Source organism: Macaca nemestrina, chromosome 7, assembly GCF_043159975.1.
Source record: "Macaca nemestrina isolate mMacNem1 chromosome 7, mMacNem.hap1, whole genome shotgun sequence".
NCBI lineage: Eukaryota > Metazoa > Chordata > Mammalia > Primates > Cercopithecidae > Macaca > Macaca nemestrina.
In genome coordinates, this window is record NC_092131.1 from 73,754,680 (window position 1) to 73,774,780 (window position 20,101).

At 42.7% G+C, this 20,101-nt stretch overlaps 2 protein-coding genes and 1 long non-coding RNA gene across 5 annotated transcripts in view; all 3 read left to right on the top strand.

The window, feature by feature from the left end:
• The window catches only part of LOC105477957 (uncharacterized), a 372,390-nt gene that overhangs the window by 16,190 nt on the left and 336,099 nt on the right, over nucleotides 1-20,101 (top strand). The gene's annotated exons all lie outside the window — the stretch shown is intronic.
• The window catches only part of LOC105477956 (serine palmitoyltransferase small subunit A), a 41,246-nt gene that overhangs the window by 14,958 nt on the left and 6,187 nt on the right, over nucleotides 1-20,101 (top strand). The gene's annotated exons all lie outside the window — the stretch shown is intronic.
• LOC105477955 (etoposide-induced protein 2.4 homolog) lies at nucleotides 2,206-5,902 on the top strand. Of its 2 annotated transcripts, XM_024791601.2 has the most exons (2): nucleotides 2,206-4,440; nucleotides 4,553-4,793. In XM_024791601.2, exons 1-2 carry the CDS (start codon nucleotides 3,767-3,769, stop codon nucleotides 4,668-4,670), a joined length of 792 nt encoding a protein of 263 aa, XP_024647369.2. In that variant the 5' UTR covers nucleotides 2,206-3,766; the 3' UTR covers nucleotides 4,671-4,793. The 2 variants fall into 2 exon arrangements, with proteins under 2 accessions (XP_024647369.2, XP_024647368.2); XM_024791600.2 differs by having other exon boundaries at nucleotides 2,210-5,902.

Genomic DNA, 20,101 nt, shown 5'->3' on the forward strand with positions numbered 1-20,101 from the left:
CACTTGGGGGTTAGGAGTGCTGCCCCCAGGCCCTCATCCTCACCCCACAGGCAGTTGAAAATCTGTGTATAACTTTTGACTCCCCAGAAACTTTGCTAATAATCTACTTTTGACCAGAGCCTTACTGATAACATTAACAGTCGATTAACACATATTTTGTATGTTATATGTATTATATATTGTATTCTTACAGTAACGTAAGCTAGAGGAAAGAAAATCATGAGGAGGAGGAGGGGGTCTTGCTGTTTCAGGGGTGGCAGAGGCAGAAGAAAATCCATGTATAAGTATAAGTAGACCTGCACAGCTCAAACCCTTGTTTTCAAGCGTCACCTAATTATTTTCCCACTAATCTGCTCCCCTAACTGATGAAATATCCCATATGAAGGAATACAGCTCGTATACTCTACTAGTCATATGTGAATTATCTGATGTTACAGAAACATGTGCTGTAGCAGAACAGATTATATTTCAGAGCAGACTGAGAATTTTTTTTCCCATAACAATGGGACTTCAAATCTTCCTGAGGGTAATAGAAGCTCAAATCAATAAAGGTGTGCCAGAGACACCATAGCCTCAGTGCCTTCTGGGATTAGAGCTACAAACCATTTCCAGGATTTTAGTTCATAGTGAAAAATATTCAGTTTGTAATCATTACTGATTTCAGCAGCATGCTTTGTTGTTTGTTTAGTTTTAAAAGAGCTTGTCATCAAGTTGTAGTTTCTAAAAACGGTTTTCATACTTAGGTTTGTATAATCAGCACACTATAGAAAGCTTAGAGAATGGATTTTGCTTGCTAAACACTAACTTCTGATGGTGATGTGCTATCCTTTAACATGACCCATGAATATCAAATTGGTTAACATACAGAGGAATGTGACAGTATAATAATTGTGACAGTATAATATTTTCCACTTGCTTCAATGTAAGGAAACTAGAAAAGTACCAAGGGATAGTCAATATATCTAGGAAAAATTAACTTTCTTTTTTTTTGTGGGTGATGGAGTCTCACTCTGTTGCCTAGGCTCCAGTGCAGTTGCATGATCTCGGCTCACTGCAAACTCCACCTCCTGGGTTCAAGTGATTCTCATGCCTCAGCCTCCCGAGTAGCTGGGATTACAGGTGTGCACCACCATGTCAGGCTAATTTTTGTAGTTTTAGTAGAGATGGGGTTTCACCATGTTGGACAGGCTAGTCTCGAACTCCTGATCTCAGGTGATAATGCCCGCCCTGGCCTCCCAAAGTGCTGGGATGGAATTACAGGCATGAGCCACCACTTTCTTTACATTTCTGTTGGTGATGATCTGCAGTTTTTTAAGGTCAAGGGAAAAGAAAACTACAGTAATAAGGAAGATTTCCTGTTTGGGGCCTCATTCAGTAGCCTGCAGCTGCTTTCACTTAGGGCTTTGATTGCTTTTCAGTAAACAGCATGTGATAATACTTCGACAAATGCTTTGTTTTGTCTTTTCATTAAGATGATTTCTTAGATTTATCACAACTTTTGAGTATTTCTAAGGTTAAATAACATTCTAGAATTGATTTTTTTTTTTTTTTTTAATGGAGTCTCATTCCGTCACCCAGGCTGGAGTGCAGTGGCGCGATCTCACTGCAAGCTCCGCCTCCCGGGTTCACGCCATTCTCCTGCCTCAGCCTCCCGAGTAGCTGGGACTACAGGCGCCTGCCACCATGGCCGGCTAATTTTTTGTATTTTTAGTAGAGATGGGGTTTCACCATGTTAGCCAGGATGGTCTACATCTCCTGACCTCATGATCCGCCCGCCTTGACTTCCCAAAGTGCTGGGATTACAGGCGTGAGCCACCGCGCCCGGCCTAGAATTGATTTTACAAAAGAAATTTGATTAATATAGGATTGGATTGCTTTAAATGTTTTAGCTTTGCTTTTTAATGTGACTAGTGTAATCAGACTTAAATCATTAAAATTATTTAGAGTAGTGAAGATGTATAAGTCATACCCACTGGAACAAATGTCTATGACCTTTTCCCAATGAGAAACTACCTTTAATTTTTCCAAAGTCTTGTGATTAGATTACTAAGGTGGGTGATGATAGTTTAGAGTTACTGATTGGAACAGGAAATGTTAGTTGCTATGGTTTTGTTTCTAATGTACTGTATTTATATGTAAAGCATTTCCTCTCTTTATTACAGGACTTTTTTTTTTTTTTTTTTTTTTTAAGTTGCTGATAATGGCCTTTTTATGGGCCAAAAAAAAAAAAAAAATCTTTATTTCTTTCCTAGCTTGCTGGAAACTTAGCTTATGTTTAGGAGATTCCTCTTAAAGAAGAGAAAACAACATATAGATTCTATATATGGCTTCACATCTACTTGCTTTTATGTCCATGGAACCCATAAAATATTTATGTTATGCCCAGGTTATAAAGAACCTCTGATTGTTCATTTAGCCCTTGAACAAACATTTGTCTTCAGCACCTGCACAGTATCCTGGCACATTATTTGCTCAGTTCTGGGATGGTTCATGAAGCACCTGCTTTATCAAGTGATGCACTATAGCTGGAAGCAAAGGCTCAGTAGAGGTGCTCTGTCAAACACTTAAGTCAGTGTTTACAGACAAGTCATAAACACAAAACAGAACAGCCCATTTTTTAGTTTTTGAGGTTGTATTCTAGATTGCACTTTGTTCTCTATTGCTTGAGTCATGGAACCCCCTCTAGAATATAGACCTGAGTAATTTGTATATAGCTACTGGCACTTATACAAACAGCAAGAAGAGTTCGGTAAATAGAAAGATTACTCTAGTACTTTGTATATTATCTTCCAATATATGTGTATTGCATAAAACTGATGAATTTTTACATTTTTTCTTTGTGTACATGTGAAACAGAAGATTGCCTTATGGACGATTGACAGGTGGTACCTAAATGTCCTCTTCAGACAAGTGGGATCCCATGTTAATGAAAGAAAGGACCTCATTTTATGAAGAAACTCAGGTCCAGAGAAGTTGTGACATCCCAGGATTACACTATAAATTAATAACAAATTAGTAGCAGGATGAACTTGGGCAAACATAGGTCTAAGTCATGATGTTAAATGCTCAAACCCTCAAAGAACAGTTTTAATAAGGATTACATTGCCTTCTCTTGCAGAATAGGTTTGATTCTGAATTCTCACAATCCTGAAAGATAGGTGATGTATGTCCACATTTTATTGATAAGGAGACTAATGTTCAGAGAGCTTTTGACACAAACAGATGGCAGAGTTATGACTCAAACCTGGGTCTCCTCTAGTGCTGTACTGTTTCTACTACCCATTTCTTAAAATTCAGTGTGTCAAGGATACTTTAAATTTTGAGAGGCTTGTTACAGAATGAGATGGATTGAGAAATCTATACCAGATAGCAAATTATAGCCGGTATACTTTGTTATATATATGTTTAGCTTTGTGAGAGCACTTCTGAATGTCATAATAAAACCAATGCCTAGGCCGGGTGTGGTGGCTCACGCCTATAATCCCAGCCCTTTGGGAGACTGAGGTGGGTGGATCACCTGAGGCCAGGAGTTCAAGACCAGCCTGGCCAACATGGTGAAACCCCGTTTCTACTAAAAATATAAAAATTAGCCCCATGCAGCCCGGGCATGCCCAGTGCGGGCACAGTGGCCCCGGCCCTGGAAGCGCCCCCGACAGAGCCAGCCGCAGTGGGTGAGGGGCCGGGCCGGAGCCGCGGATCCTTCATGATGAGAGATTTGGGGACACTTCTCTCTCCTCTGTGTAGTTGATAGTTTGGTGGTGAAGAGATGGCTGACAGTGTCAAAACCTTTCTCCAGGACCTTGCCAGAGGAATCAAAGACTCCATATGGGGTATTTGTACCATCTCAAAGCTAGATGCTCGAATCCAGCAAAAGAGAGAGGAGCAGCCTCGAAGAAGGGCAAGTAGTGTCTTGGCACAGAGAAGAGCCCAGAGTATAGAACAGAAGCAACAGAGTGAGCCACGTATTGTTAGTAGAATTTTCCAGTGTTGGGCTTGGAATGGTGGAGTGTTCTGGTTCAGTCTCCTCTTGTTTTATCGAGTATTTATTCCCGTGCTTCAGTCAGTAACAGCCCGAATTATCGATGACCCATCACTACATGGAGATGTTTGGTCGTGGCTGGAATTCTTCCTCACGTCAATTTTCAGTGCTCTTTCGGTGCTCCCCTTGTTTGTGCTTAGCAAAGTGGCGAATGCCATTTGGTTTCAGGATATAGCTGATCTGGCATTTGAGGTATCAGGGAGGAAGCCTCACCCATTCCCTAGTGTCAGCAAAATAATTGCTGACGTGCTCTTCAACCTTTTGCTGCAGGCTCTTTTCCTCATTCAGGGAATGTTTGTGAGTCTCTTTCCCATCCATCTTGTCAGTCAGCTGGTTAGTAGTCTCCTGCATATGTCCCTTCTCTACTCACTGTACTGCTTGGAATATCGTTGGTTCAATAAAGGAACTGAAATGCACCAGCGGTTGCCTAACATAGAAAGGAATTGGCCTTACTACTTTGGGTTTGGTTTGCCCTTGGCTTTTCTCACAGCAGTGCAGTCCTCATATATTATCAGTGGCTGCCTTTTCTCTATCCTCTTTCCTTTATTCATTATCAGCGCCAATGAAGCAAAGACCCCTGGCAAAGCATATCTCTTCCAGTTGCGCCTCTTCTCCTTGGTGGTCTTCTTAAGCAACAGACTCTTCCACAAGACAGTCTGTCTGCAGTCGGCCCCGAGCAGCTCCACTTCTGCAGAGAAGTTCCCTTCACCGCATCTGTCGCCTGCCAAACTGAAGGCTGCTGTAGGCCACTGAGTTGCCTGCCATCCAAATGGAATGGGTGGGATTGGAAGAAAGCTGTGGCAGCTCTTTTCCCTGTTCACCTCCCCCTGCCAGGGAAGGCAGGACCCACTCTGCCAAGGGCCCTCTGCATACTCCCTTCTCTCTGAGGAACTGAAATTTTTGTCTCTGGTACACGTAAGGCAGAATGTTCCCTGACACCAGTGTGTGGATTTTTAACATCACCGTGAGTCTGAAAGGACCACAAGTTTTTCTGCAGCTATTTTCTAGCATTTGCCAGTCCTCGTGCCTGGACTGATTTGAATACTTTGTTTTTCTCCCTGTGCCATTTACCCTTCCACCTTTCCATCCTGCCTTCCACCACCCTTGGATGAATGGATTTTGTAATTCTAGCTGTTGTATTTTGTGGATTTGTTGTTATTATTATTTTTTCTGTGAAGCACATACATTGGATATGGGAGGTAAAGGAGTGTTCCGATTGCTCCTGGTCACTCCCTTTATAGCCATTACTGTCTTGTTTCTTGTAACTCAGGTTAGGTTTTGGTCTCTTGCTCCACTGCAAAAAAAAAACCCTGAAGAAATGAGATAGGAGGAAAGACCTTACAGCCAGTTCTGCTGGGTTTTGAGGAGTGATTTTCTTTCTTCCACTTGAAGGGGAAAAAGCTATTTTCACTGGTACATTTAACGTCCCCCAACTATGGGGAGGTACCAATTATGGACAAGTGCCACTGCAACAACACTAAACCTGAACTTTTCAACTCCGTTGGGGGTGGGAGGCGGTGGGCAGAAATTTACTGTTGGCTACTGCCAGGTCTGTTTCATATTTCAAAGGAATATTGGGTGCTGCAAATAGGAACTGAAGAGATAAATGTATTAAACCTGTAATTGGTTGTTTTCCTGTCATTTTAAGACTAAATGTGGGGGGCAGATATCAAAATACTTGTACAATTTTAAAGTGTCACAATTAAACGTGAGCTGGTTTCCCACAAAAAAAAAGAAAAAATTAGCTGGGCATGGTGGCACATGCCTGTGATTCCAGCTGCTCGGGAGGCTGAAGCAGAGGAATTGCTTGAACCTGGGAGGTGGAGTTTGCAGTGAGCCAAGATCGTGCCATTTGCACTCCAGCCTGGTTGACAGAGCAAGACACTGTCTCAAAAAAAAAAAAAAAAAAAAAAAAAAAAAGAGGGGCCAGGTGCAGTGGCTCACGCCTGTAATCCCAGCACTTTGGGAGGCCGAGGTGGGTGGATCACAAGGTCAGGTGATCGAGAAATTAAAAAAAAATTTTTTTTTCTTTGAGACAAGGTCTCACTCAGTCATCCAGGCTAGAGTGCACTGGTGTGATCTTGACTCACAGCAACCTGGGCTTTCTAGGCTCAAGCAATACTCCTGCCTCATCCTCCTGAGTATCTGGGACTACAGGCATACATCACCATGCCTGGCTAATTGTTTTCTTTTTTTTTTTTGTAAAGACGGCTTCACTATTGTTGCCCAGGCTGGTCTTGAACTCTTGACCTCAAGTGATCCTCCCACCTTGGCTTCCCAAAATGCTGGGATTACGGGTGTGAACCACCACACCCGGCCCGCATTTTTTGATTATTAGAAGTTCCTCACTGTCCTGTTATCTGTTTGTTCACTTACTGTGTCCCTGTATAGCTAATTTATTATTTTTTTAAAAACTTTTTAGATAGAGTCTCACTCTGTCGTCCAGGCTGGAATATAGCCGTGTGATTTCAGCTCACAGTAGCCTCAACCTCCCAGGCTCAAGTGATCCTCCCACCTCCGTCTCCAGAGTAGCTGGGACTACAGGTGTGTGCCACCACGCCCAGCTAATTTTTGTATTTTTTTGTAAAAGAGATGGAGTTTTACCATGTTGCCCAGGCTGGTCTCATATTCTTGGTGTTAATGGTGGAGGGTATCCCGGTTCTTGGTGTCTTGAACAAAGAATTGGTCAAAACGCACAAACAAAGCAAGGAAGGAATGAAGGGTTTTATTGAGAATGAAAAGTACACTCCATAGTGTGGGAGCGGGCCTGAACACAGGGGCTCAAAGGCCCGGTTACAGAATTCTGGCGAGTTTAAATACCCTCTAGAGGATTCCATTGGTTGCTTGGGGTATGCCCTATGTAAATGGAGAGGATGAAATAAAGTTACAAAGTCATTTACTTGGCATACACCCTATGGAGAGGATATTTCCTGTCATGGCTGAAGTGTGAATCGGCCTTATGTTCTCTGCCTCCAGACACTATTTTTCTGCCTCATCTCCCCACTGAGAGATGTGATTCCCATAAATCTTTATGGGAGGCAGAGGGACCAATGTTATTTTTCTATAACTACTTCATGCTGCCTTGTGGCCTAGTCCCTACCTATTGGGGACCACAGAACTCTCGCCCTGCTCTATCTAGTGAAGGTAGGGTAGCTTTTTTTTTTTTTTTTTTGAGATGGAGTTTTTGCTCTTGTTGCCCAGGCTGGACTGCAATAGCATGATCGTGGCTCACTGCAACCTCCGCCTCCCAAGTTCAAGCGATTCTCCTGCCTCAGCCTCACAAGTAGCTGGGATTACAGGTAACCCACCACCATGCCTGGCTAATTTTTGTGTTTTTAGTAGTGATGGGGTTTCACCATGTTGGTCAGGCTGGTCTTGAACTCCTGACCTCAAGTGATCCACTCACCTCAGCCTCCTAGAGTGCTGGGATTACATGCGTGAGCCCCTGTGCCCTGCCAGCAGGGTAGCTTCTTGTTGGCCAGGGGTGGTGGCTTCACTTGGAATTGGCTGGAACCTTTGTTGCATGGTCATCTGAAACTTGATGGTCTCTAGGTGAGAGGGAATGAATTTGGTTAAAAGATTTAATGGGAACTTCAGAGGTAGATGCCTATACTATCAGAAATGTTTGTTACAGAGATTTGCAGAAGAAAAAACAAAACCTTGTCTGTTCTAGAACCCATGTATTTCCTTAAAGTCTTAGCACAAACAACCCCGTTTTGGTTTGGTTTGGTCTGTTGGGGCCCAGTGGATGAGCTTAGTCCAAAACAATGGCCTCCCAGGATTTTGTTGAAAAAATTCCCCCTTTTTGTTCAGATTCTCACTTAGGTGAGAGTATGACCAAAACTTAGGGCTGTAGGACCACTCTCAGTTACCGTCATTTTCGTTTCCAGTCTCAGCACATCATTTATAGGTTAAGTCCTCATGGTTGCACATTTCCTTCAGCTCTTGTCATTCCAGTTGAAGAGAGATAATATGACATTCTAGAGATGGCTACATGCAAGCATTTAAAACCTTTCAGACAATACAGCACTTCAGGGAGACGATTATTATGACTGTTGGGAGGATAATACCAAGAGTTCAGAGTATGATCCTTACCCGGGTCCCCATACCAAACCACCTAAAATTACATAGATTAAAGAATGACCTGGGTGAAGAGTCTACTTGCTTGACCAAATGGTTTTTTTTTGTTTTTAAAGAGATGGAGTCTCGCTCTGTCACCCAGGCTGGAGTGCCACGGCACAATCTCGGCTCACTGCAATCTCCACCTCCCAGATTCAAGCGATTCTCCTGCCTCAGCCTCATGAGTAGCTGGGATTACAGGTGCCCACCATCACGGCCAGCTAATTTTTGTCTTTTCAGTAGAGATGAGGTTTCACTATGTTGGCCAGGCTGGTCTCGAACTCCTGACCTCAGGTGATCAACCTGCCTCAGCCTCTCAAAGTGTTGTGATTGCAGGCGTGAGCCACTGCGCCCAGCTGATTAAGTGGTCTTTTCATTAATCCCCTGCAATTGAATTTTTATAATATGCAATCTGTATTTCTCCATAGGCCACAGGTGCCAGCAGCTGCACAGATACTTCTCTGTTTAGCCAATTCTATTATTTAGTGTAACTTTCACAAGAGAATTTAAAGTCTGTTGTGTGATATAGCTTTTAAAGTAGAATGTGCTATAGAGCCTTCGGGATACATTTCTAATCATTGCTTCTTTCACTTTAAACCATGGAAAAAGAGCCAAATAACTGATGCCTTTCTTTTTTTTTTTTTTTTTTTTTTTGAGACTGAGTCTGGCTCTGTCGCCCAGGCTGGAGTGCAGTGGCCGGATCTCAGCTCACTGCAAGCTCCGCCTCCCGGGTTTACGCCATTCTCCTGCCTCAGCCTCCCGAGTAGCTGGGACCACAGGCGCCTGCCACTTCGCCCGGCTAGTTTTTTGTATTTTTTTTTTTAGTAGAGATGGGGTTTCACCATGTTAGCCAGGATGGTCTCGATCTCCTGACCTCGTGATCCGCCCGTCTCGGCCTCCCAAAGTGCTGGGATTACAGGCTTGAGCCACCGCGCCCGGCCCTAACTGATGCCTTTCTAGAAGAGTGAAGGCCTCCTGGCAATGTTCTCTTTAACCCATGATGTGGGTTAAGAGGAGTGAACCAGTGTTTTGTTTTTGACTGATTATGAGGCAATGTATGTACCATTAAGGTTTCTTACCTACATTGGGCCTTCATTTGTTATCTGTCAAAGTATAAGGTTATCCAGGTAGAAGGCTGGCTGCAGACGCCTTCATAAATAAAAGTATACCCCATAAATGCACATAACGGACCCCTTTTCCACTTCTATTGTTCGTAGAGATGTAGGCAAGAAAAAAATATTCAAAGATAAGAGTTTCATGATAGTAGAAGTCTTAATCTGTGAACTTGGAAAAGCTGTTCACATCAAGGATGCCATCTTCTTGGGAGAAATTTCCCTGGTTGGCTTTATCTCAAAGGTGCCAACGGATGCAGTTCCAAAAGCGTGGAGGGACCCCTCTCAGTTGGGAGACCATGAACCCAAAGCCCAAGGTCCCAAAGTTTTGTTGTAGTGTGAATGGGAAGGACAGTCTTTCTCTAATGTTCTCAGAAGATTCAAATGATAAAAAGCTTTTTTTTACCTGGTGAAAATACACTGTAGCATAGAAATCTACTGTTACAACATCAGCCCTCTTGCATGGGAAAGCTTTATACAACCAGATAGCAGTGGAATGAAACCACTTTATAAAATGTTTAAATGGTGCACCAGGTGACCAAATGTGCGTGAAGCTTTAATTGTCTTCCCAGTAATATGGCACCAAGTATTAGTTATAAACTATTTTAAACAATTTTAGTATCAACTGGTTTGATTTGGTTATTTCTGTGATTTACAATAACTTAACATAATAATTATAGTTGATAGCATATACTTAGACATTAGAATTTTAGAAATCCCATACAATTTTGGAACATAGTATTATTAACAAAAATATAACCTAAAGAAGATTGAACATCGTTTTGGCAATCCCATGTACCTAAACATGTCAAATAATCCTGTTTATCTCTTTTCTGGATGTTTTCAGGGATCCTCTGATCCATCCAGAAAGTCAGGCATTTGGAAAGACAATTTTGAAACTGAAGTTTGATTTTGGAATTCCAGATTACCATACATTATATATTTTGCCAAAATGATGACTCAGAAATTTTATTTTATTTATTTTTTTTGAGACAGAGTCTTGCCCTGTTACCCAGGCTACAGTACAGTGGTGTGATCTCGGCTCACTGCAACCTCTGCCACCCAGTTTTAAACAATTCTCCTGCCTCAGCCTCCTGAGTAGCTGCGATTACAGGTGCATGCCACCACACCCAGCTATTTTTTGTATGTTTTCGTAGATGGGGTTTGGCCACACTGACCAGGCTGGTCTCGAACTCCTGACCTCAGGTGATCTGCCTGCCTTGGCCTCCCAAAACGTTGGGATTATAGGTGTAAGCCCCTGCGCCTGGCCTAGAAATTTTAAAGAAGCAAAAACCTTTTATAACCTTTTACCAAAAAGAAAAAATATTTTTTTTCTACTATTTTTACACAGCTTGCATGTAAAACATTTTTAGTAGTCTTTTTTTTTTTTTTTTTTTGAGACAGAGTCTTGCTCTGTCGCCCAGGCTGGAGTGCAGAGGCGCGATCTCGGCTCGCTGCAAGCTCCGCCTCCCGGGTTTACGCCATTCTCTTGCCTCAGCCTCCCAAGTAGCAGGGACTACAGGCACCTGCCACCTTGCCCGGCTAGTTTTTCGTATTTTTCAGTAGAGACGGTTTTTTTTTTTTTTTCTTTTAGATGGAGCCTGATTCTGTTGCCCCAGGCTGGAGTGTAATGGCGTGATCTTGGCTCACTGCAACCTCTGCTCCCAGTTCAAGTGTTTCTAGTGTCTCAGCCTCCCAAGTAGCTGGGATTACAGGTGCCCACCACCACCCCTGGCTAACTTATATTTTTAGCTGAGATGGGGTTTCACTATGTTGGCCAGGCTGATTTCGAACTCCTGACCTCAAGTAATCCGCCCTCCTTGGTCTCTCAAAGTGTTGGGGGATTACAGGCATGAACCATTGTGCCTGACCTGTTTCTGGTAGTCTTATTGCATGTTACAATGATGACTCTTAGCAATTTTTTTTTTTTTTTTTTTTTTTTTGAGACAGAGCCTTGCCCTGTGGCCCAGGCTGGAGTACAATGGCACAATCTTGGCTCGCTACAATCTCTGCCTCCGGGGTTCAAACAATTCCCCTGCCTCAGCCTCCCGAGTAGCTGGGGTTACAGGAGCCCGCCACTACGCCCAGCTAATTTTTGTATTTCAGTAGAGACGGGGTTTCACCACTTTGGCCAGGCTGGTCTCAAACTGTTGACCTCAGGAGTCGCCCACCTCGGCCTCCCAAAGTGCTGGGATTACAGATGTGAGCCACCGTACCTGACCCGATTCTTAGCAATTTTAACTTTAGTGTAAAACCTGGTAAGTTATGTTCTGGTAAGATTTGACTGTTTCTAGCATAACTAGGGGCGTGGCCAACTCCACATGTCCCCTGGCCTTACCTAGCTGGAAGGCAGGCAAGTTAAACAATTTTCAAAAGCGAAGGAAGCAGTTTATGACCGTAAAGCGTTTAGCAAACCTAGTATTTGAACATAATTTAGACCAAATGTTTACATTTTGAATACATTTTTACCAATAATCTTTAAAACCATCTTTATTTCCCAAAGATTGCTAAAGTCACATGAACTAAAAGGCGTTACACTTTCTATTTTCTGACAAAATATTTGATTTAAGCTCTTGTTATTATTAAACCTATTAATTTAAAACTTTACAGAGATTAACCATTTTGCTTATAGAGAAAGCAGGCCAGAAACTGAGTGGTAAGAAATTCTTACCCTTTTGCTGGCATGCCAGGTTGCTGGGTTCTCTGTCCCTGAGCGGCCCTAGCAACCCTGTTTGACCGTATGCAAACAGACACATTACCATGAATTAAGAATATTCACAAATAGTTTGCAAATTTTGGAGAAATTAGGCAGAGAGAGAGAAAAATATGACTCAAATTCTATTTATGAAAGTATCCTTCACCAGGAGCGGTGGCTCACGTCTGTAATCCCAGCACTTTGAGGGGCCCAGGCAGGTGGATCACCTGAGGTCGGGAGTTAGAGACCAGCCTGACCAACATGGTGAAACCCCATCTCTACTAAAAATACAAAAATTACCCGGGTGTGGTGGTGGGCACCTGTAATCCCAGCTACCTGGGGGGCTGAGGCAGGAGAATCACTTGAACCTGGGAGGCAGAGGTTGCAGTGAGCCAAGACTGTGCCATTGCACTTCAGCTGGGTAACGAGAGCAAAACTCCATCTCAAAAAAACAAAAAAACAAAACATATCTAGACATGTATACACACACACAAAGGAAGATCCAATAGCTTGGAACCTTGACCACGAGATAGCAATACAAGCTTGGTGGTTTTACTTTACCCCAGGAGATAATCCAAGGAAGACTGTGAACCAAAATTTCGGGTAAAGCAATCTCCATGGCAGTTTGATTTTTAAAGGCCAAACCTCCCCAGACTCCAAGGAGCACTGGGGCCAAACGGTAGCAAAGGAGCGTGTCACCTGTTAACCAGGCCCTCTGCTTAGAACCACAGCACAAAAGCCTGGATGCATGTAATGCCATTCCACTTTCCCATTCAACAGTAAACTCCAGATTCCAAACAATGTTGGGGTCAAACAGCATTCATTGCAACTGCGAGAGTAAATTCTAAGGAGGGCCTAGTATTAGACCTCAGAACCTCTGCCAAGAGCATCCCCTTTGGGCAGGTTGAGGTCTGCAGGACCCCTGGAGCGTCTCCTGTGGGGTCCAGTCTTAGAGTGCCAATGTCTCTGATCGTAGGTGGGCACCAGTGCCACATGCAGGTTTTCCCTTCCAGAGCCTACTATGAGCTTTAGAAGAATAGCCATGAACTGTAATGAGAACTGGATGCTGGGTGGGCCTTTTCCTTAGCCAGTTGAGTATGATAAGGGAAAAATTTAGTCTAAGAAAAGAAGGTTTAAGTCCCCTGAAACGGTGACTTTGCTCTGAGCTGCACCACATGTAGGAATCAGGGACCATGTGCGGAAAAGATTAAAAAAAAAAGAGTCCAGGGCAATTATAAACAGGTGCTGAGGCCTCACAAGGTGGCTCACACCTGTAATCCCAGCATTTTGGGAGGCCAAGGTGGGGGGATTGCCTGAGGTCAGGAGTTTGAGACCAGCCTGGCCAACATGGTAAAGCCGCGTCTCTACTAAAAATACAAAAATTAGCTGGGTGTGGTGGTGGGCACCTGTAATCCCAGCTACTCAGGAGGCTGAGGCAGGAGAATCGCTTGAACCTGGGAGGTGGAGGTTGCAGTGAGCTGAGATTGTGCCATTGCACTCCAGCCTGGGCAACAGAGTAAGACTCTGTCTCAAAAAAACAGCCGCTAAAAGACTGAAAAAGAAAGAAAGGAAAAAAAAAAAGAAAAAAGACGCAGGTTCCTTAAGTGGACTGGGCAGTGGTAGTTAGGCTTCTCCACATGGAAACCCCTTAGTTTCACTAGCCATGGTCAGAAACCTGCAGTTGCTTCCATGTTTAGGTGCTACCCATATGGGTCCTGGGTGGGAAAGGAAAAGAGAGAGCGTGATATTCCCCTGTATGGAGCAGAAAAGAAAAGGAGAAAGGAAAAAAAAATTTCCAAACTTGAGGCTTACCTCTTCCTCTTGGCTGGCTTGCCAAAATATGTTAACTGTGGAGGGTGTCCAGGTTCTTGGCGTTTTGAACAAAGAACTGGTGAAAATGCACAAACAAAGCAAGGAAGAAATGAAGGGTTTTATTGAAAATGAAAGTACACTCCACAGTGTAGGAGCGGGCTTGAGCATAGGGGCTCAAAGGCCTCGTTACAGAATTTTTGAGAGTTTAAATACCCTCTAGAGGATTCCATTGGTTACCTGGTGTACGCTCTATGTAGATGGAGCGGGTGAAGTAAAGTTACAAAGTCATCTGCTTGGCCTACACACTATGGGGAAGCTATTTTCTGTCATAGCTGAAGTGTGAATTGGCCTTATGTTCCCTGCCTCCAGATCCTATTTTCCTGCCTCACTGGTCTCAAGTGATCCACCTGTCTTAAGTTCCCAAAGTGTTGGGATTACAGGTGTGAACTGCCTCGCTGGGCAACTTTTTTTTTTTTTTTTTTTTTTTTTTTTTGAGAGACAGGGTCTCACTCTGTTACCCGTGCTGGAGTGTGTATACAGTCTTGAACTCTAGTATCTTATATTTTAACCAGGCAAAAAACCTGTTCAAGTTTTGATAAGTTACTATTTCAATTAGAATTTTAAAATCATGCTTTTATATGCATGTAAAAAGTTTAAAAGCTTGAAAATTTAATGTTCAGAAAATTGAGCTTAAGTTTCAGATTCTTTTTTTTTTTTTTTGAGATGGAGTTTTTGTTCTTGTTGCCCAGGCTGGAGTGCAATGGCGCCATCTCAGCTCACCGCAACCTCCACCTCCCAGGTTCAAGCAATTCTCCTGCCTCAGCCTCCCAAGTAGCTGAGATTACAGGCATGCGCCACGACACCTGGATAATTTTGTATTTTTAGTAGAGACAGGGTTTCACCATGTTGGCCAGGCTGGTCTCGAACTCCCGACCTCAGGTGATCCACCCACCTTGGCCTCCCAAAGTGCTGGGATTACAGGCGTGAGCCACCATGCCCGGCCAAGTTTCAGATTCTTGATTTGTAGTGGAATAATCCCTGTTAGGCTAATTTATGCATATTCCTTAAGTGATATATTCTCCATACTAAATTGAAGAATTAGTACCTTAAAGACTATGTAACATACATATTCAGATAGCTGATTTATAGTAATCACTCCTATTGGAGTTGAAATTGAGCCAATGACCTTAAGATTATTACTATACCATTTTCATTTGTTTGGTATATATATTTATAAGGTTTCCATAAAAGCTGTAAAAAAAGCAAAATTTGTTCTTAACTACCATATTGCCTGGAAACTGGTTTTGTCTTTTCTGTAGTCGTCATCAAGTTTGTCAGCCACAATAATGTGTGGAATATGTAGAAAGCATCATAATGAATTTAGTCACATGACCGTCTCTAGTCATCAAATGTCTATTTAGCATGTTTTTTGTTAGATGCTGGAGATACAAAAATAATATTATTTCTCTGTTTAAGGAGTTGATAAGTTTAGTGAGATAAGTACATCTACAAATAGGTAATGTCAGGTGGTAAGTGCTGTGTTACTCACTTTCATACAAAGTATTAAAGGAGCTATATGAGCATTAAGGAATAATTAGTTCTGCCAAGGGGCTGGGGTAAGAATGGGAAAAATTATGAACGCCAGGGAAGGCCTAAGGCCTAATAGAAGAGGAGATAACTACTGAGCTAGAATTATTAGGTTTTACCAGGGAGAATAGGGCATTTCAAATGTAGGAAAGTGTGTAGTGTAGTGGTTAAGAACACAGACACACCGGAGTTGGACTGATTTGGTTTGGAACTGGCCCCTTTACTTTGTTGTTGGGGAGGTTACTGGAACTTGATGAAGTGCTTAACTAGTACCAGACACACACTAGACATTCGCAAACTGAAAGCTGCTGCCGCCACTGTTATTCTTACTTATATTATTATTAAAAAATAAGCAAAACCAGAGCAGTATGGAAATATATAATGTTGTTTTCTGAGACTCTTGTAATATGGCTGCAAGTAGGATATATGTGTATTAGGGAGTGGTTTGAACTGTTGGGAAGTACAGTGGAAAAGTAGCATGGTACTTGTGGTTGGTCCTCACCTAGGTCTCCTTTCTTTTTTTTTTTTAATTTTATTTTTATTCTTGGTAGAGACATTGTCTTACTATGTTGCCTAGACTAGTCTTGAACTCCTGAGTTGAAGTAATGCTCCCACCTCGGCCTCCCAAAGTACTGGAATTACAGGTATGAGCCACTGCACCTAGCTTAAGTCCCCTTTAATAGCTGATGTACCCCACCCCCCCAGCCTCCGTGAGTGTTGGCTGCTAATGACTTATAGCTCCCTCTTTCTCCACAGTATTGTCCTCTGCCAAGCAGCTTTCTTGCTTAGGTGGATTTTCTGTATCCCACCCTATAGCCAGTGATTGACAGGTAAGCAGATACCTGTCATGCCTTAATCATTTATCATTGATTAAGGTTGGGGGGTGAGATTTAAGAGTCATTTGTAGGGGTTGGGGAAGAACTGAGAAGTCATAATTTGAATGTGGGGAGAAGGAATAAAAAGCCTTCTAGACTGGATGACTTGGCAAATAGTTGTGTCAATTGGAAAAATAGGACTCATAGGAAGAGGTAGTTTTGGAGAAGGTTAATGAGTTCAGTTTGAATTTAAGTTACCTTGTTGAATGCCATAGATGGAAATGTACAGTAAGTAGGCAGAAATATCTGTCTGCAGTATGGAAGGTGAGGTCAGGTTGACAACATTAAGGTGCAGATTGGACATCCCTAATCTGAAAATTGAAAGTCTGAAATGCTCCAAAATCCAAAACTTTTGAGCAACAACATGATAGTCAAATGAAATGACCACTGGAGCATTTTTGATATTGAATTAGGTATGCTCACCTGGTAAGTATAATGCAGATATTCTAAAAATTTTTTTAAATCTGAAATTTGAAATGTTTGTCATCTTAAGCATTTAGGATAAGGGATACTTATCTTGTAGTTGTTTAAGTTATGAGAGAGTGTGGGGCCCAAGACAAAATGATGGGAATTCCATTTGATCTGGAACGTTTTCAGCCGCAAGTAACAAAATTGAACAAGCTGCTTTAAGAGTAAAGGGGATTGACCAGCCAGGCCTGGTGGCTCACACCTGTAATCTCAGCACTTTAGGAGGCTGAGGTGGGAGGATTGCTTGTCCCCAGGAGTTCAAGACCAGCCTGAGCAACATAGGGAGACCCCATCTCTACAAAAATAGTAAATCAGCTGGGCATGGTGGTGTGTGCTTGTTGTCCCAGCTACTTGGGAGGCTGAGGTAGGAGGATTGCCTGAGCCTGGGAGGTCGAGGCTGCGTAAACTCTGATTGTGTCACTGTACTCCAGCCTGGACAATAGAGTGAGACCTTGTCTCAAAAAAAGTAAAGGGGATTTATTAGGTTAGTATGTAAAAATCCAGAGGTAGGGCGGGCTTAAGGGTTTTTTGGTGAGGATTCTGACTCCATTTTTCTGTGATTATTTTTGTTATGCCACCTTCTTGAGTTAGCTTTGTTCTGAATCTTGCTTTCCTCATGGAGGTAAAGTGACTCTAGTGATTGCAAGATTCCATCAGCAAGCTGCATATTCTAGGAGAGAGCATCTATGTTCCTGAATTCCTGGCAGAAGTCCTAAGCTTTGAGCTGATTAATCAGTTTTGAGGTAGGGCATTGTTACCAAGAGAAAGAGATCCCTCTAATTGGTTAAGACCAGTCAGGGGTTATCCATGAAGATGGGTTAGTCCAACCAAAAGGGCATGGCTGCTATACTAGGAGGAGAGGTAGAGTGGATGTTTGCAAAGAAAGCACAAAGTTCACTCTTATCATCTATCATCCATCATAAAGGAAAGAGCCAATGAAAAACAGGAAAATGGTAAGAGAGATTAAAAGAGCGCCTTAGAAAATACCTCAGCCCAGAGTAGAGTTTTGAAGAGTGGAAGGGGTTGTTTTGTTTTGTTTTCTGTTTGTTTTTTGAGACAAGGTCTGGCTCTGTTGCTCAGGCTGGAGTGCAGTGGTGCCCTGGCTGACTGCAGCCTTGAACTCCTGGGCTGAAGTGATTCTCCCACTTCAGCCTCCAGAGTAGCTGGGACTACAGGCATAAATGCAAAGGGTTTTGAAGAAGAAGGACTAAAACAGTGTCAATTCAAACAGCCTTTGGATTTAGTGGAGACCACCAGTGACCTTAGGACAATGCCTACAGTCTGGAGGAGTAAGAATCAGATGGTGTGTTGGTGATGAACAAATATATGCCAATGACATAGAAGCAGCAAATCTTCCTTCCTTCCCTTCCTCCCTTCCTCCCTCCCTCCCTCCCTCCCTCCCTTCCTTCCTTCCTTCCTTCCTTCCTTCCTTCCTTCCTTCCTTCCTTCCTTCCTTCCTTCCTTTCCTTCCTTTCCTTCCTTTCCTTCCTTCTTTCTTTTTTTTTTTTTTTTTTTTTTTTTTTTTTTTTGAGACGGAGTCTGGCTCTGTCGCCCGGTCTGGAGTGCAGTGGCCGGATCTCAGCTCACTGCAAGCTCCGCCCCCCGGGTTTACGCCATTCTCCTGCCTCAGCCTCCAGAGTAGCTGGGACTACAGGCGCCCGCCGCCTCGCCCGGCTAGTTTTTTGTATTTTTTTTAGTAGAGACGGGGTTTCACCGTGTTCGCCAGGATGGTCTCGATCTCCTGACCTAGTGATCCGCCCGTCTCGGCCTCCCAAAGTGCTGGGATTACAGGCTTGAGCCACCGCGCCCGGCCCCTTCCTTCTTTCTGTCTCTCTCTCTCCCTCTCTCCCTCCCTCTCTCCCTCCCTCCCCCCTCCTCCTCTTTCTTTCTTTCTTTCCTTCCTTCCTTCCTTCCTTCCTTCCTTCCTTCCTTCCTTCCTTCCTTCCTTCCTTCCTTCCTTCCTTCCTTCCTTCCTTCCTTCCTTCCCTCCTTCCTTCCTTCCTTCTTCCTTTCTTTCCTTTCTTTCTTGAAATTAGTAAATAGAAGGTGGCAGTTTAAGGAAGAACTGGATTAAGGGAGGTTAAAAAGTAAATTGTAAAAAAAGATTTTGAAAGACTTTCTGCCCTTGTTTGCTGGGTGAAGAGAATGAGTTTATGGTTTCAGTCAGGCAGTCTTGATTTGACCTCTGGCTCCAAAGACAACTTCCTTTATGGCCCTGAGCAAGCTACTCAGTTTTCTCAGTTTCTGATTAATAATGAACATAATAAACATTTCATAGGAAAGCTATAAGGGTTAAGTAAGATAATGTAATTGTGGAAGAGATTTGTCAACTAACCTGTTATACAAATATTAGTTGGTAGTAAGCACATTGCTTATTTAAACCCTATCTTCTCATAAAAGAATGTAAGTTATTTTAGAAATAATAGTATGTAAAGGTATGTAGAGTTGAGAAAGGGGAAAGGCAAGTGGAAGAGGAGAGAGAGAATAAATGAGAATATGAATGAATTAATAAAGCATGACCCCAGTTCAAAACCAGTTATTCCTCTTAGCATCCTATGTAACTGTGCAAAGCCAAAAGCCCTTAGATTTGACATAATTTTTGCTAGCAGTATTTTGTGTGGCCCCAGAGGAGAGACCTCTTGTTGACTTCCATATATGCAGTTTCAGTTCCTTTTGTAATAAAGGAGCACAGTACAGAAAGGTTATTGTTTAGGTTATCAAGATGACTTTTATTTGAAGTTGTTGCAAATAGTAGCAATAGTGATAATGATGTTTAATAGTGATAATAATAAATAAACGTTTGATAGTAGCAGTTGCTGTCATTTTATATATCCCTAAGCTAGTGTATGATTGATTTTAGCTCTGTGTGACTCTAAAAATACTTTTAGCCACATTCTAGTCTAACTAATTCTAAAATTCTTTGATCATACATTCTTATTAGTTAAGTTGGTAGATCTTTTACAGTCATTAAATAGAATTTTATTCCTGTATATTTATTAGGTAGAACAGTGTCACATCCTGTGCTTCATTTTAAGCAGTCCTGCTGGGTGCAGTGGCTCACGCCTGTAATCCCAGCACTTTGGGAGACCGAGACGGGTGGATCACCTGAGGTCAGGAGTTTGAGACCACCCTGGCCAACATGGTGAATCCCTGTCTCTACTAAAAACACAAAACTTGGCTGGGCGTCGTGGCGGGCGCCTGTAATCCCAACTACTCAGGAGGCTAAGACAGGAGAATTGCTTGAACCCAGGAGGCAGAGGTTGCAGTGAGCCGAGATCATGCCACTGCATTCCAGCCTGGGCAACAAGAGCAAAACTCCGTCTCCAAAAACAAAAAAAGAAAAAAAAGAAAAAAAAAAAGAAGAAAAAAAAACATTTTAAGCAGTCTGATGTTT